Source organism: Epinephelus moara, chromosome 2 (assembly GCF_006386435.1).
Source record: "Epinephelus moara isolate mb chromosome 2, YSFRI_EMoa_1.0, whole genome shotgun sequence".
NCBI lineage: Eukaryota > Metazoa > Chordata > Actinopteri > Perciformes > Serranidae > Epinephelus > Epinephelus moara.
In genome coordinates, this window is record NC_065507.1 from 23,490,316 (window position 1) to 23,506,084 (window position 15,769).

General features: G+C 42.3%; 2 protein-coding genes across 3 annotated transcripts in view; one reads left to right on the top strand and one right to left on the bottom strand.

The window, feature by feature from the left end:
• Window positions 1-2,347, top strand: part of ift80 (intraflagellar transport 80 homolog (Chlamydomonas)) — a 39,693-nt gene extending 37,346 nt beyond the window's left edge. For both annotated transcript variants that reach the window (XM_050073653.1, XM_050073663.1), the window contains exons 19-20: window positions 1,067-1,190; window positions 1,622-2,347. In XM_050073653.1, the coding sequence (XP_049929610.1) occupies window positions 1,067-1,190; window positions 1,622-1,732 (235 nt within the window). In that variant the 3' untranslated portion in view covers window positions 1,733-2,347. The remainder of the gene's footprint in view (window positions 1-1,066; window positions 1,191-1,621) is intronic.
• A 3,176-nt stretch (window positions 2,348-5,523) lies between these two features.
• LOC126405747 (uncharacterized membrane protein C3orf80 homolog) lies at window positions 5,524-12,771 on the bottom strand. The gene is made up of 3 exons (XM_050069650.1): window positions 12,654-12,771; window positions 7,874-8,028; window positions 5,524-7,736 (listed from the first exon to the last, which is right to left on the bottom strand). Exon 3 carries the CDS (start codon window positions 7,505-7,507, stop codon window positions 6,848-6,850), a length of 660 nt encoding a protein of 219 aa, XP_049925607.1. The 5' UTR covers window positions 7,508-7,736; window positions 7,874-8,028; window positions 12,654-12,771; the 3' UTR covers window positions 5,524-6,847.
• Between the last annotated feature and the right edge of the window lie 2,998 nt (window positions 12,772-15,769).

The following is a 15,769-nucleotide window of genomic DNA, read 5'->3' on the forward strand; positions in this document are numbered from 1 at the left end:
ATTTTTCTGTAACCGCTTATCCTGTTAGGGGTCGCAGGGGTGCTGGAGCCTATCCCAGCTGACATTGGGAGAGAGGCAGGCTACACCCTGGACCGGTCGCCAGACTATCACAGGGCTGACACATAGAGACAGACAACCATTCACACTCACATTCACGCCTACGGCCAATTTAGAGTCACCAGTTAACCTGCATGTCTTTGGACTGTGGGAGGAAGCCGGAGTACCTGGAGAAATCCACGCTGACGCGGGGTGAACATGCAAACTCTGCACAGAAGGGCCCCTCCACCCTGGGTTTGAACCAGGAACCCTCTTGCTGTGAGGTGACAATGCTAACCACTGCACCGCCGTGTGAAGCCTTTCAGTGTAAAAGTTCACATTTCGAATGTTACAAATCATTTAAAAACTATAATACTATCATTTTACTTCATACTGGCACTTAACTGTTGCCAAAATGTAGATTGACCTAACTCACTCTAATTACCATTTTCCTACATCTGCACAAGATCACACATATACAGCTTGCCTGCAATTCTTAAATAATTAAAACATGATTTGGCTGAAAATCTGTCCCTGAATTTGGTGTCTTGAATGGGTCTTAAAAAGCATTAAATGTAACTGTCTGACACCTGTAGACACCCGGTCAAGGCGTTACAGTATGCCAGGAAATTTAAAATGCCAAAGGTATGATTTTCAATAATGTCAAAAATACAGACATCCATTTTTCTATTAAACTGATACAGAGATGCTGTATTGAGGCGATGTATTGTAGTGCACAGTGCATGCCACCAGAGGTCACTCTCTACTGGTGGAACCAACAGCTGAGCTGAGAAAGGTGGCGACTGTGAGTGGCGGGATAACATTACAGGACTACTTAAAAGGACAAAAGACTCAGCCCCTGTTCGGGAGCATTGCTTCTGGCATTGGATCAGTACTCGGTGTCGGCTAATACACAAAGCGTAGGTATTAGCTGTGGTACTGAAAAGTCAAATCGGTGCATCCCTAAGATTGAAGCATGTTTGACCATACAGGACTGATGTATGTCTGCATCTTTTCATCTTGTGTCCAGGGCACTAGAGCTGGCAGTCAAACACAAGACCCACGTGGACACGGTGCTGGCCTTTAGAGGAAAGTTCCTACAGAAATTTGGCAGGAAGGAGACCAATAAGAGATTTCTGCAGTACGCTGAGGGGGTAAGTAAGGACAGCGTTGCACTGCATCAATTGATTGAGGCGGTGATCACACTGGAAGCCAGCAGTGGAGGGTGACTTGTTCTAATTGTTTTCCAAGGGTTATTAGTTTTTTTTTCGCTCTGCTTAATACACTCTAGAGTGATTTTAGTTGAAAAAAAAGTTAATCTTGAGGGGATAAGCACTTAATGTCACATCAGGTATTTCTCTGCTGTCACATCGGGGTGGGGTGCCTCTGGCTGCAAAAAATGCCTCAGCCTGATCAGGAGGGGGAAAGCATTAAAACACACCACAGTTTTCAGGCATCCAGTGTGATCTCCGCCTTCTCATGTAATCTGACTAATTTAGCTGCTTTGTCAATCCAACACTGATCAAAGCAAAATGCAGTATCTTATCTAGTCTAATCTCATCCCGTCTTTCTGTCTCTCTGCCAGGTCGAGGTGGACTGGGAGAAAATCGAGGCGAAGATAGAGATGGAGTTGTCTAAAGAGAGAGAGAAGGCTGCTAATGCCTCTGTGAGGAGCAGCGTAGCCTCACGACGTTAATGTTCACGGGACCTCTGTCTAATATATCCGCTTCACAGCGATCGATTCCCATGTGTTTTTGACATTTGGCGAATATTAAGTGGTTTGGCCCGGCCTCAGGGTAATAAAAAATGTCTGTACTTGAGGTAAAATGTCTACCATTAGTTACAAGTCCATTAACTTCAAGTGAAAACAAAAGGGAACATTTGGAGATGTGAAGATTAGCAGGCCATGAGGAATATGACACTTGACTCTGACTGTTACACTACAATCTTGTGGTGCATGCTGTGTAATGTAAAACATTTGCACATCATTATACGTGGCATTCTGTTACTGTGGGTGGATGATTTGACTTGTGATGAGACTATCTATATTTCACAGCAACAACACCAGTACGGCCTTTCTGTCATATCGGCTTCTCTGTGGTTTCTGTGTGTCAGGTTTTAAGTTGATTATCTGTTTCTGTAAGTCGAAATTATCTTGATATGCTCAGACATGCTGCTTTGTGTTTTGTCACTGAACTTTGACTCTGTGTTTTTATATGAATAGATATTTTTACAGTTTATATATTCAAAACTTTGCCTTCTGTGAACACTAAAAAGAATGTCAGTTAATAAAACTGATGGAAATATTGTACATATCCACCCTAAATATTCTCTTTTACCTCGCTTTCTCCATTTTTTAATATTCCTTCAATGTCTTGATGCTTCACTGGTTTCATATAAAGATCATAGAGTATTTCTGACATGTTTTTTCAGCTTTGCACATGCACCCAGAGGTATTTCTGGGTACATGTGTGTTTTAGACTCCAATATATCTACAGTGTGAGCTTCTCTTTGAGTTATTCTTGTATTTCCTTTTCTGCTGAGGTGTGAAACCAACTGCTTGCCATGCAGCTCCACCCCCTGGTTGGCAGAAGGCCAGTACATCAGCGGACCATTATAGCCTATCCATCTCCTCTAGTGGCCCAGGAGGGACAAGTGAGGGAGAAGATCTGTCTCTGAGAGCAACTGCTAGACCGTATCACGATGATGTGGACAGACACGGTAGAAATCGATCGGCATAATCCCCGAAACTGAGCGGCCACAGATGAAACATCAGAGAAAACGGTAGATGTAGGAAAATCTATCAATGGGTTCATTCTCTCTTGCTGTTGCTTTTTTTTTCCCTCTCTCAGCAATGTGCACTTTTAGCCGCTTCTAGCCGAAGTCTGACTCACTGTCTTTCTCGTATTTTACTCCCTCCATCCGCTTTTCTTTCTGAGCCCACTCTCTGTGTGATAAACCATAGTCATCCAGACCAAACACCATTAATCTATGAAAAGACTTATCAGCGGGGAGTCAGGTTTCACATGCATTACCACTGACAGCGGCCACACACATTGAAAAATAGAAATGAATTATGTGTTGTATTCATACTCCCTCTTTCATTATATGATGCATACCCAATCTCAGTAATGTGACAGGATTTTTTGCATATAAGTAATGAAAAATAATTTGTTGGACTACTAGTTTATTAAAACTATTTTGTGTACTTTTACCCAAGTTACACTTTATACACTGGATATCTTGAGCCTCGTCTGTAGGGCTAGGTAGTGTTTAAAAAAACTGCGATATCAGTACCCATAAAGTGACACCAATACCAATAGAGCACTTCATTTGATACTTTAAATTTTCTAATCATAACTGCTATATCGTAGGCAACTGGACTTGCTTGAGTCTCTTGAAGACGTCTCGCCTCATCCAAGAGGTTTCTTAAGAGCTCACATGTGACCTCAACGACTCTTTAAGGGTTCACACCCACACAGAGTTTAAAGCCTGTGACACCGCACCAGACCGTTAGAACTGAACAACCCCTTTGGATGAGAGGTGAAAATCTTAAAGAAACACAAGCAAGTCCAGTTGCCTACGATAAAGCACTTACGATTACCACGACCTGTATGATTGAGAATCTTCGCCGACGTCTTTATATTCTCCACTTCATCTGAAACCCATCGTGTGTGGAAGCATTCAGTCGCATAAAAGGCCACCAGACACTAGAAGTGTGTAGTATAGCTATACCTTTCAGCATCAGATACACCACACTTGACTTCACCACACCACAGACTGTATGGGTAGCTGCTGCAGTACTATAGTGGCCAATCACACGTCGCATTAAATCAAAGGTTGCTTGTGGCGACTGACTGTGAGCAAAACCATCCAAATAGTCATTTCTTCTAGATCTGGTTACAGAAAGGATCGTTTGACGGTAGAAGTTTTGATACTTGATGGCACCGAGTCAGTTCCTTAAAGGCATCGAGTAACAATACCCAGCCCTACTCATCTATTGATTAAGAATATAAACATTACTTCATAGGCATTTCTCAGTCTCAGCCTCAAGACTTCTAGCACTCAGTGGTAACTACTTAACAATAAACAGACTGTGCACATGTTATACATTTTTAAAACTACTCAGCACAAGATACCAAATAGATAGCCTACTATATCTCATGAAATCACACAGCTTAATATCCATAATCATTGACTCACAACTGCAACAATGCAGCTCCCCTAAAAATACACTTCCCGGTTATAATGTAGAATTTATGAGCAGGATAATGCTCATTGATTTGAACTTTATAGTTATTCGTTCTTTGCTCCAGTGAGCAATCGAAGAACTGGATCACTGGAGCAGATTTTAATGTTGCTTGCGAGTGTTTACTGTATAATTATCCCCTTGTCTCTGTATCTTTGTGCACATACAGTACATGTTTGGATTTCATCCTCTCCCCTCACAGTGGATGCCCTAGCTGTGTGTTATCTGCTTAAAGTTTCATGCTGGGGCCCGTAGGAGACTGGTTATGCCCTCTGCTCCCAACCCCACTGTTACAGCTCAGATAGAAGAGCTGACTGACAATGACCTGCACACTTGTTATGGTTTGAGTAGCACTCATCTATGGCTTCATGCATCTTAGGGTCACATAGTCTATACCTCGTCTACCCATCAGTGGGTTTTAAGCATGGATTTAATGCTTTTAAGTGCAAACTCCACCCACCCACAAACATCCCTCTGGAAAGGAAAGCCATCAGTGTTCACTATTGGCTCGACCATCATGGTCTGGCAGTATTGGATTACACAAGCCACCACAATCACACCCAGACTTTTAGTGTTGGGAGCATTAGAGGAACTCAGGGTCTCTAATCGTAAAGTCTAGTTTTGCGGATACAGATGCTTTAGCAGCAACATCGTCCACAGTGGAATGGCTAAACATTTTGACAGAAATTGAAGTTTTAAATGTTGTGGTGGAGCTTCTCGGATAATATCAGTGGAGCTGATTTAATAAGGTGAAGGTCACTGCACAGAACCATTTAAGAAAGGATAGGTAATAAAGCTGCAGAGTTTACGTACTAACAATGCTGTCCCATTCAGGCCAGGTACATAAAGTAGTGTATTTGTTTGCTATGGGTAGAGAAATTAGTTTCATTTGATGGAGGTTTGAGAAAATGATAATTGATTAGGATTGAGAAACGATCATTTAAGTCATTTTTTAAACACAGTTAAAAATTCACTGCTTCCAGCCTCATATATGTAGATTTTTGTCACATATTGTCACACATCATGAACAAACAGAACAAGCAATTTGAAGACGTCATCTTGGCTTCTGGGAACCTATGCAGGACATTTTTCCCCATTCTATGCAATGTATTGGCATGTGATAATGATTGTCAGGTTACAAAATTCTCTTTTTAATTAAGTTGTCCTCTCTTGACACTGGACTGATGGTGTGCTAACATTTCTTCAAGCTGTAGAGAGGATATGGCACCGCACGCCTGGTGAATGTCAAAGTAAAGTGACAATAACAAATGTTAATGTTATAACATAATGAGGCATTTTAATGGACAGTTAATGGCAAGTACACCTTTTTCTTTAATCCAGGTAAACAGGTCATTAAGCCTGAGGTAATGAGGTGTGTGTGGTGTTGACTTGGTTTTCAGTTTGTAGCAACACAAAGACACTTCTTGTCTGATTAGTCGTAAATGCAAAGTAGCACAGGACAGTCACACACTTGAGATGAACATACAAGTAGGTCTGAAGGTTTCCTCCTGTCTCTGTCTCACCCTTGTTTCCTGTTAGATGTCCCTTTGCCTTTTTCCTTTGCTTGGTCTGAGCTGTACAGTGTTCATTCTGCTTGGGGCAGCAGTTGTGATCTTGTCTGACATGCTATCATCAAAGCACAACTTTGCTCCTTGGCAGCTTACGCCATATCAGTATGCCAGCTGTAATCTCTGCCATTGTTTTTACTGAACTCAGAACCTGGGAGACACTGATACATGTAGCCTCAGGCAGCAAGGCTCCCAGGATCAGAGCTAAAAAAAAAAAAATGCACTTCCCTGCTGTGGCTTCAGCTTGTGCAGTAACAGACACGGCTCAGGTCACTGATAAAATGCTCATCTGTCAGTCCCCAGTGAGGTGTGTGTGTGTGTGTGTGTGTGTGTGTGTGTGTGTGTGTGTGTGTGTGTGTGTGTGTGTGTGTGTGTGTGTGTGTGTGCATGTGTGTGAGTCACATTGAGAAAATATTGCCTTCATGCTGATAAGCTATAAATTAACTGTCTCTAAAGCCTGCTGATAAAAATGTGTGCTGCAAAAAGTACTAAAATTAATATTCATCCCTTCACTCCCTCTTCCAGCCCACATTTCAGGTTACTGAGGGAAAAATCTAAATATTCTTCCTTTTGGATGCAAATTCAATAAAGAAAAGAAAAAGAGGTCTTTCAGGTCCAGTTGAATATTTAGCATTAAGACTAAGAAAGGGCGAGAATATGACAGAAGAAGAACTGTCTCAGGGTGCCACTGAACATTGAGGTGCTGAAGTAAAACTTAATGCGATTGTACCGGAGCCAAATTAGCCATCCCCATCACAAAGAGCGTCAATTTCAGCCGCCTTCTCTCCCCATAATCTCCCTTTACTTAACCCAAGCGGTTATTTGCATACAAAAGGCGAGTAATCCGCTATAATCTTCCAAAACACGTACATTTTCTCAGCCTCCTCCTTTATTCTTAACATTCAGGATTATAATTGCACTTGAGTTTATATCTCTGCAAGATAATTACCCTGATTATATTAAAATAAGAATGCTATATTGTCTGTGGTCAGTCTCAGACAGAGTTCCGAGATGTCCTTGGGCTGTGTTGCGGTCCTGACACCTCCAGGACATCCTGTCTCTGGTCTCCAGCTCTCGGTCCCGCGGCTCTCACCCTTCCCTGGCCGCCCCTCTCGCTCTCTGACAGCAAGTTATCATCGGAGCGGTCTCTGTGCATCTCCTGCATGCTCTCCTCATACGTGGGCAAGTATTTGACCTCGTCGTATGCAGGCAGGTTCGGGGAGGCGAAGTCCCCGAGGCTGTACTCGGGGTACCGGTCCAGCAGGGAGTCCTGGGACGCCGATGCGTGCCCGTGGAAGAGGGAAGGCTCCTCGCTGCGGTCATGGTGCGGGTGCCGGCGGGGCCGCGGGCAGATGATCCGCTGGATGAAGTAGCCCATGGCGAAAAGCAGCAGCAGGATCAGGATGCCCGACAGCTTCCGCGTAAACCAGCCGACGTTGTCGAAGAAGATGTGGATGGGGAGCTTGCAGCAGCGCACCGTGGAGCTCACACTGCCGTTCCCGGTGACGATGGGCGGACAGCACTGGTGGCCATCGCCGCACTGGACCTCCCCGCAGTTCCGGAGGGCTTGACAGGCAGACACCAAACATGCCGACAAAAAGGTGCCAGTTGTCCCGCAAGTTGTCCTGCCGCCGCACGGCAGACGGGGCATCATTTCTGGATGGAGAGTCGCCCTGACGCGCGTCTCCCGTGCGTGCGATGCTGTAATGTTGGAAGTCCGCTCAGGTGTTACAGGTCTGCCTGTCTCTCCAGCTGTGCACTAATCATGTAGGCTGCTCTCATCTCACAGCCACTGCAGCGCGGAGCGGGACAGCAGGTGCCCCCCCGCTGAGGACGACCTGTCTGCTGTGGGATCCGCGGTAGGAGTGGAGCAACATCAGTGTCTGGAGGGAGCAGTGATGAGAATCATGAATAATCTTACATCATTATTACAAAGACATTATAATCATTAGGAGTCCTCGCACTAGTGCAACCCACAGATTGGGTCCCCGTCATTTGTCAATGTCACATTCAACCTTACCTGAACTGTCCTGTCTGAGAGGCATGCGACCCCAGCTATAACATATCACCACCTCCTCTTGGATGAATGCAATGTTTGCTGCAGAGCCCCATGATGTATCCTATGTTGTTTGGTAAGGTTCAGGGAGAATCCTGTACATGTAGGAGGGATGACAACTGCAGATGGGAGAGTGAGAAATCCTTAGTGGTGGAGGGAGGATTGAGATCCTTAAGCAGCAACACTCCAATATAGAAATACCTAAATACAAACTAACATCCTGCACCTCCTGAAAATGTAATCTAACCAGGGGCGTAATCACCATTTTCACTCTACACCTTCTGCAACCCAGCAGTTGAAGGGAATTCCCCCCAAGAATTTTTTTCAGAGAGCATTTTTAAACAAAACTCTTAGATCAGGGGGGTTCTCAAAATCATACACAACATACAGCAACACACGGCACAGTATGCAAACATATCTGGGGTCACATAGTCATGGCTAAGCCTCCCTCTAGCCACCAATTTAGACTTTCCATTAGCATGATAACTGATTCCCCCAAACAAGTACCATAACATATACACATATACAATACATATACACACATCTTCACAAAAATGTTATTCATAAAACAGGCAAACACATGCTGACACACACACACAAACTCACAAGCACACACAAATGTGCATTAAATAGGAGTATGTTCTCAAAGTGTGAGCGCCATTTAGGGGGCCAGCATATGATTGAGGGCCACGCAAGCAAAGTGCCTATACTGTGACTTTGTTTTAATGACACACTAACTATAACAGTCGACAGTGATATAGCCTACACTCAAATTACATTCTAGTTTTTTCCTTTTAATATACTGACAGCAAGAGACAGTACAGTGTTTGACATTAATTGTACCTACCTACAGTCTTCGAGCAACAGCTTCTGCAAGGGTACAGTGTCACCACTTGCACAAACCACACACACAACTGCAGGACACTATAATACTAGAACGGGTAGTAATAATAATGGCCATTTGTTACATTTATTTATGCTAATGATGACATTTGCTAACGATTATTTCAGCCAGTGATTCGTGGCTGCCTCTCAAAGCCTAGCAGTTCTTTTTTCTTTATATTTTCTTTATCAATACATGGGATGAGGGACTATTTTACCACCCAGAAATTAAGTAGGCTAAAAGTAAATATTATTAGCAAAATCCACCTAAAGCATCAATACTAAAAGCACTTAAATTGCAGGAAAATAGTCCCTGTGAGTGATGAAAATATGCATTATATTATCACATCATAATTAATGATGCATTGGTTGAGTTGGAGCTAATCTTAACTATTGTATGTACATATTAGTAGTTAAATCTGTAAAATACCCAAACTTATAACTAAAGGCAAGCTGTAAAATATATGTAGTGAATTAAAACGTGATATTTCCCTCTCAATCTAAAGCACAAATGCGCAAATTTGTACTTAAATACAGTGCTTGAGTAAATCTACTGAAGAATCCCCCAGACCCCACTTCATGATCCATCGCCCCCAAAAGGCTGAACCATGCTTTAAACTCGCAGCTTCACTGAATCCTGCATGAGCACAGAGCTAGATGTAACCAGTAAGGGTGACTGCCCCTGATATTAGGCGCCAACAGATCTACCCCTCTCATAAAAAATGAATAGTTCTTTCAGTGTGGGTTGTAATGGCCCCCCATTAGAGAGTGTCTGTATTCACATTAGTCCAGCATCACCCAAGAGGACCATGTGTCTGCAGCCCTGAAGAACATAACCATAAAACTAAATCTCCAGTTTAAACGACAGTCTCCTCGCCCAACATGTTAATTTACACTAAAGATGTCTCTTTGGACAACATCCAAGAACGGCAGACGGCTCAGTAAGCTGCTCTACAAGTACTGAATATTAACTCATTAATTAACCCAGTCTGGATAATTTGTTGCACTGCAATGAAACGGTGACTGTGTGAATAATTTTCCACAGTGGCTGTATGGAGTGACCAAGGTCACTTTCAAAGCCTTATGTCCTTATTGGATCTGACAGGATCCTGAGTGAATAGGCTTTATGATATTAGGACAGGACAAAAAAGGTTGTTTAAAATAAAGGGGACCTGAGGGATGAGATATGCCGTTATAATGTTTCGTCAAGTCCTCACGATGTAAATCATGCAGGGAATCCTTTTAAATCACAGCAGCGTTTCACCCTCTCCTGTCGTCATGTTACTCTGTCACTAATAGCCGGTCTGTATCTCTTTCTTCCCTAAACAAGGCCTAATGCACAATACACCAAATCTAATTACCGGAGCATTATAACGTGAAATTCAGTAGAAGGGTAACATCATGCAACCTCATTTATGCAGCATCGTATTTCTTTCTGTAATCTGCCTCGATTAGGGAAACGTGATCTCAGGGCACCCTTCTAACCAAATAAACAAATACACAATCAATAGCCCGTGGACAGCGGCTCTGAGAGGAACCCTTTTCAGTTCCTTTGTTTTGAGGGCTTTCCCAGCACTTCTGCTATTCTGCTGCTCGGCGGACTGTTATTGACTTGTATAGGGAGAAACGGCTATTTTTGATCACAGCTTTCACTCTCGACAGTGTCTGGAATGTAGAGAAATGCTCCACGGTGTAGAAAAAAACTTGAGACCATTTGGCTTTTAAATCACATCCAAATCAAATCATCAAATTCAAATTATGAAGATAAGAAATAAGAAAACTTTGAGGGGTTTTGATGACAATATATCAAAATACACCCCCTTACTTTCCCTCTCTTATTTGTCTTCTTCTTCTGGCCATTTCTCCCCCTCAGGTCTGTTTCTAACCCACCACATCCTGCCTCGTTTTCCCTCTTTGCCTGAAATCTACCACAAAGTGCTGTTCTTCCGTGGATAAGATTGATTGAATAAATTCTCTCTTTATCTCTTTCCCCACCTTTCTTTTTTTTCTCCATCCATCTAGGAGCAGCTCTCAGCAAACACTTCAAACTAATTGAAGACGAATGGGAAACTGAAAAGGACAAGTGTTCTTTTTTTTTCTCATGATGCATAGTATATTTAAAGAAAGTGGTGTTTCTGTGCTCTAACAGATGTCAGGAGACTTGTGAGTCCTTGATGCATACAGAGGCACAAACGTAGATGTATTGAGATTAAACGCAACACAACAAATCTGTTAACACCAGCAACACAAAGGCAACTTTGCCTCTGTTGCGTTAACTGACACAATAATTTGAAGATGCAGCCTCCCGTATGACTAACAATTAACACACTAACACACTGCTGACTGTACTGTATCGCAGTAATAAATGTGCTGCGCCGCATGCTTCCATTAATCTGGTACAAAGGTCTCTTGTGTTGTGCTTAATAATTCAGTCTTATGGGGTCCATGTGCATTGATGAATGGCAGCTTTCATTTTCATGTGTCAGAGACACTGATGTTCGGACCGCCCAACTATCAGTGTCACGGTTATCACGTTTGCATTAATTATGAAACAAAGAAAGCCTTGTTGAGCCTCGGGCTTTGTTAATGGACCCACTGATGGTTCTGGGTTTTCGCTTTGTTTGCACCAGAGCAGAAGTCACGACCTCAAGGTTACTGCCCCGAGATCAACTTCAGCCTCTTTACTTAATGTATTTAAAGGAACAGTTCACCCCTAAATCAAAAAATACATTTTTCCTCTTACCTGTAGTGATAGTTATCACTCTAAATTGTTCTGGTGTGAGGAGCCAAATGTTTGAGATATTGGCAGTAGAGATGTCTGCATTCTTTCAAATAAAATGGAACTAGATGGCACTCGGCGTGTGGTGCTCAACATGCCAAAAAAATATATCAAAATCATGAGAAATCATGGCCCAGTTACTAAAATAATCAACAAACCTTGTTGTGAGCAGTTTATGTAGGAACTATTTTCCTCCTACCAAACTACACCTGCCAACGCATCACGGCACAGAAGGAAGCGTGCATTTAGCTAACTGATACCGCTACCTCACCTCTCACCACTAAGCTAGCTAACAAATACAGTTAAGTCGCAGAGGACGCCATGAATGTTCATGTCTCGTGCTGTCATGGGCACAAGCCTCTCATCCATGAGTAGATACACGCTTCCTTCTGCATGGTGATATGGTTGGTGGAAAGAAAATAGTTCCTACATGAAACTGCTCACAACAAGGCCTGTGGATTATCTTGAGTAACTGGGTCATCTTTTTGTTGTTGTTGCTGTTGTACACCCACCAGCCATATCACCACACAGAAGAAAGCGTGCATCTACTCATGGACGAGAGGCTTGTGCTTGTAACAGCGTGAGATGTAAACATTAATGGCGTCCTCCTTGGCTGAACTGTAATGTCAGCTAGCTTGGTGGTGCTAGGTGAGCTAGCAATATCTCAGTTAGCAAAATGCACGCTTCCTCCTGCACTGTGATGCATTAATGGGTGTAGTTTGGTAGGAGGAAAATAGTTCCCGCATGAAACTGCTCACAACAAGGTCTGTGGATTATCTTGAGTAACTGGGTCATGATTTCTGGAAAGAGACATTGCTGTTGAGTTTTTCTGATTTTTTTGGGCTCTTTGAGCACCACAAACCGAGTGCCATCTCATACCATTATAGCAGCACTACATGTAAGAGGAAAAATATGTATTTTTGATTTTGGGATGAACTGTCCCTTTAAGTGGCCATTCTGATCTTTACATGATGTGATGTGTAAAGATGTGTAAGAATAGTCATGTCTGAATTTGCACACTATGACGGATGGATGCATAAATATGAACTTGTTCAATGTGTGTGTGTGTGTGTGTGTAAATACTGTATTTGTGTAGTTCTTAGCCCAGAATCGCAGGATACGTGTGTGGGTGTCATCAGCGTCTGTGTATTCCCATCAGCTTGAACTCTAATAAAAAGCAGGGCCTGCAGTCAGTGCAGATTGTGTGAATCCAGAAAGTCCCATACCACAGCTATTTCACACCCACGTACTTCCTCTAATCTTATCGCTCCGCTGGCTCAGAGGTCTTTAAGTGTATGGGATTGTGTGTGTGTGTGTGTGTGTGTGTGTGTCAAGAGTATGGGGATACTATATTTATGTTTTAGTTTGTTTGTGTGGGCGTCTTTGTGAAGTTTCAAGCCCTTTTTTCCCCCTTTTCTTTGCGTCACTGAGAGGGCCATGGCAAATGGAAGCGAGTGACATGTGACGCAGGTCACGGGACAGACTTCATTTAAAACACTGCGGCAGTGTAAACTTTGGGCTTTTTCCTCAGAACTCAATTGAACAAACGTGGATGTGGTCACGTCTAGCAAATATGTTTGAAAGAAAGTGTTCGGCTCTTACCTTTATGTGGCTTGTTCTCTCAGAGTGTAGTTTTTGGCTTTGAGAACAATCAGAATCCTGACTTCCTTTGAGGAGAAACCTGTTTTAAGAGGCCAAAAAATCCTTAATGGAAGAGAAAGAGAGAGAAGAGAGAGAGAAGGGTCAAAATCCCTTCTCTGTCTCAGGGGAATCGCCCTCAGTGCTCTTAATAAATCTGATGAGTTGGGAGGTTTGTGCTGAGCATGGATTTTTGTCTTTATAGTGAATAACTGTATAAGGTTGCCTTATAGGCCATAATACACTGCTATCATTTCGACAGGTTTGATGGGTAATAGCACTAAGTGATTTGACTCAGCATCCTTGCTTTCTGTTTCAATGGGAGCATCATGTTGCCAGGAAAGATTTATAGAGATATTTATCAACCACTGTCTGTTTACTTTTTGGGAACACTGCCTTTCCACACTGCCACACACATAACCAACCACAGATCATAAACCTGACTAATGTTTCTGTCTGTGTCAGGGCCGGCCCTAGACTTTTGGGGGCCTATCTGACCCTTCTCAGAGCCGTTATTTAATATGGATAAATTTACGCATATTATAGTGTTATGTTTTCATTGGAAAGGCTTGAATCTCACCTGTTATCATGTGTACGATGTCTGAATGTAGAAAGGGTATGACACAACTATAAAGATATAATGCACCAGGCACTATGTGGCGAAGAACATGTGTAACAGGGTCATTTATACAGCAGTAATATGTGTAACAAAGTCAAATGTACATTTGTAATATTAAGTGTTTGCTGTTGTACTCCATTGGAGAGGTAAGAAGCATTGCTCTCGTAGTCATTTCCGTGTTTTAGCACTGTTAAGCTGTTTATAAGTTCATTTTTCAGCTCTAACTTATTGTATAATATACTATCATATTCCTGTGTCACTTAATTTGTGTAGGGGCTCAAGTTATATGGTCGTAATTGACGGATGATTTAGTTTTTACCTTTTGCTGTCAGACATGTTTTCTGTGTTTTATCGTACTGAATTGAATGTAACATGGCCGCCATTTTGCTGTTGTACTCCATGGGAGACGGGCTCAAGTTAAATGGTAACTGACGGAAGATCTTGTTTTTACCCCTTGCTGTCAGAGTTGTCGGGGATAAATGCAGATCGTTGCCAAAGATACCCACGGTCTTGGCCTTTTCATATCAGCACAGCGCAGACAACACAAGAGCCCACTGGGTACACATACACACTTATACACATTAAAGTGACTAATAACATTGTGCAAATGTGCAAATGAGCAAATGAGAAAGACAGACTAAAGGAGCACTGTTTCGATAGAATGTTAACATAAAATTGCCTGATATAAGGGCGTAATGGTCAGTAGGTAAAATGTAAGTATTTTAAGAGGAACTTAAACAGGAAGTCAACAGTTAGTTTGGAGCACCAGTTTGGAAAACCACAGGCAAGCAGTCGTACTTTAATCAAACGTATTTTTTCCTTTATTGATTATTATTAAAGTATGAAAGTAACTTTTCATATAGGCTACCAGGGTTTAAAAGTATGTCGGTGCTATAGGAACTGCTAAATGTAATCATCAGTATTGACATAAATTTCAAACTGGTTGACACATACACTGTATATGAAGATGGACGACATGACAGCTCCCCAAAAGTAAAGCAAAAACATCTTGTTTGCCCTCTGGTGCCTGGCTGTTTCTGTCATTTTAGGTAGCTTTTATCACACTGGTGTATTTTCAAGTCTTTGTTTTTCTAATAAGTTTGGTTGTAATTCGTTATTTGATGCTATAAATTGGGGGTTTGACGTCATGAGTGACAGCTGTGTGTGCCAATCGGTGTGCTTGCGGTCAGTGGTGCCGATTGTTTGCAACTGGCCGAACAGGTGTATGTGAGGGAACTCGATACCATGGAGATTGCTACTGCGCAGGCTCTGGCTCCAAATGACATCATCAGCGCAAGATAGCAGCTGCTGTGCGTGGGATATTTAGGCATTATTTTTGTACAGTCAAAGTAAGTGGAGACATCTTTATTTACAGTATATGGGTTGAAACATCCACCACTCAGGCATGTAAGAACATAACTTAAGGCTGCAGTATGAAAAGAGTATTTATTTAACTTAAATTATGGGCTGCAGTGCTGACGAACTGTTGAAGAAGCTTGTAAAGATATTTATCCCAGTCTGTGCTCACTCTTGTTTTTTTTTTTTGTTCATTTGTGTTTAACTTATCATAGCTAATATAACCACAAAATTGTATTTTTTTTTTTTTTTGTAACCACATAATCCTGGGAGTGCTTGCTTCATAGGGGACAAAATGTTGTCAGTTTTCTAAGTTTAAATTTTATTTCTTAATCGTCCCTTTATGTATCTTTCCAAGGGGGCTTCAGGGACTAGGGGGCCTATGTTACTGTTTATATCACTTAGTGTCCGGCCCTGCCTTGAAATTATGTTTAATGTTTTAATTTTTCTGTTGCGTTAAACTTTCCAATATTATGTACCTGACAGCGCAGGATGGGGATTTACAGAGTATGTGCACAATACCTCCTCTAAGTCAGACGGCATTCACACAGCATTCCTCGACTCCTAAACTTCCCTAGCAGACAGG

Coding starts and splice junctions, on each gene's coding strand:
- LOC126405747 (XM_050069650.1), bottom strand. CDS start 7,507: ATGATGCCCCGTCTGCCGTGCGGCGGCAGGACAACTTGCGGGACAACT.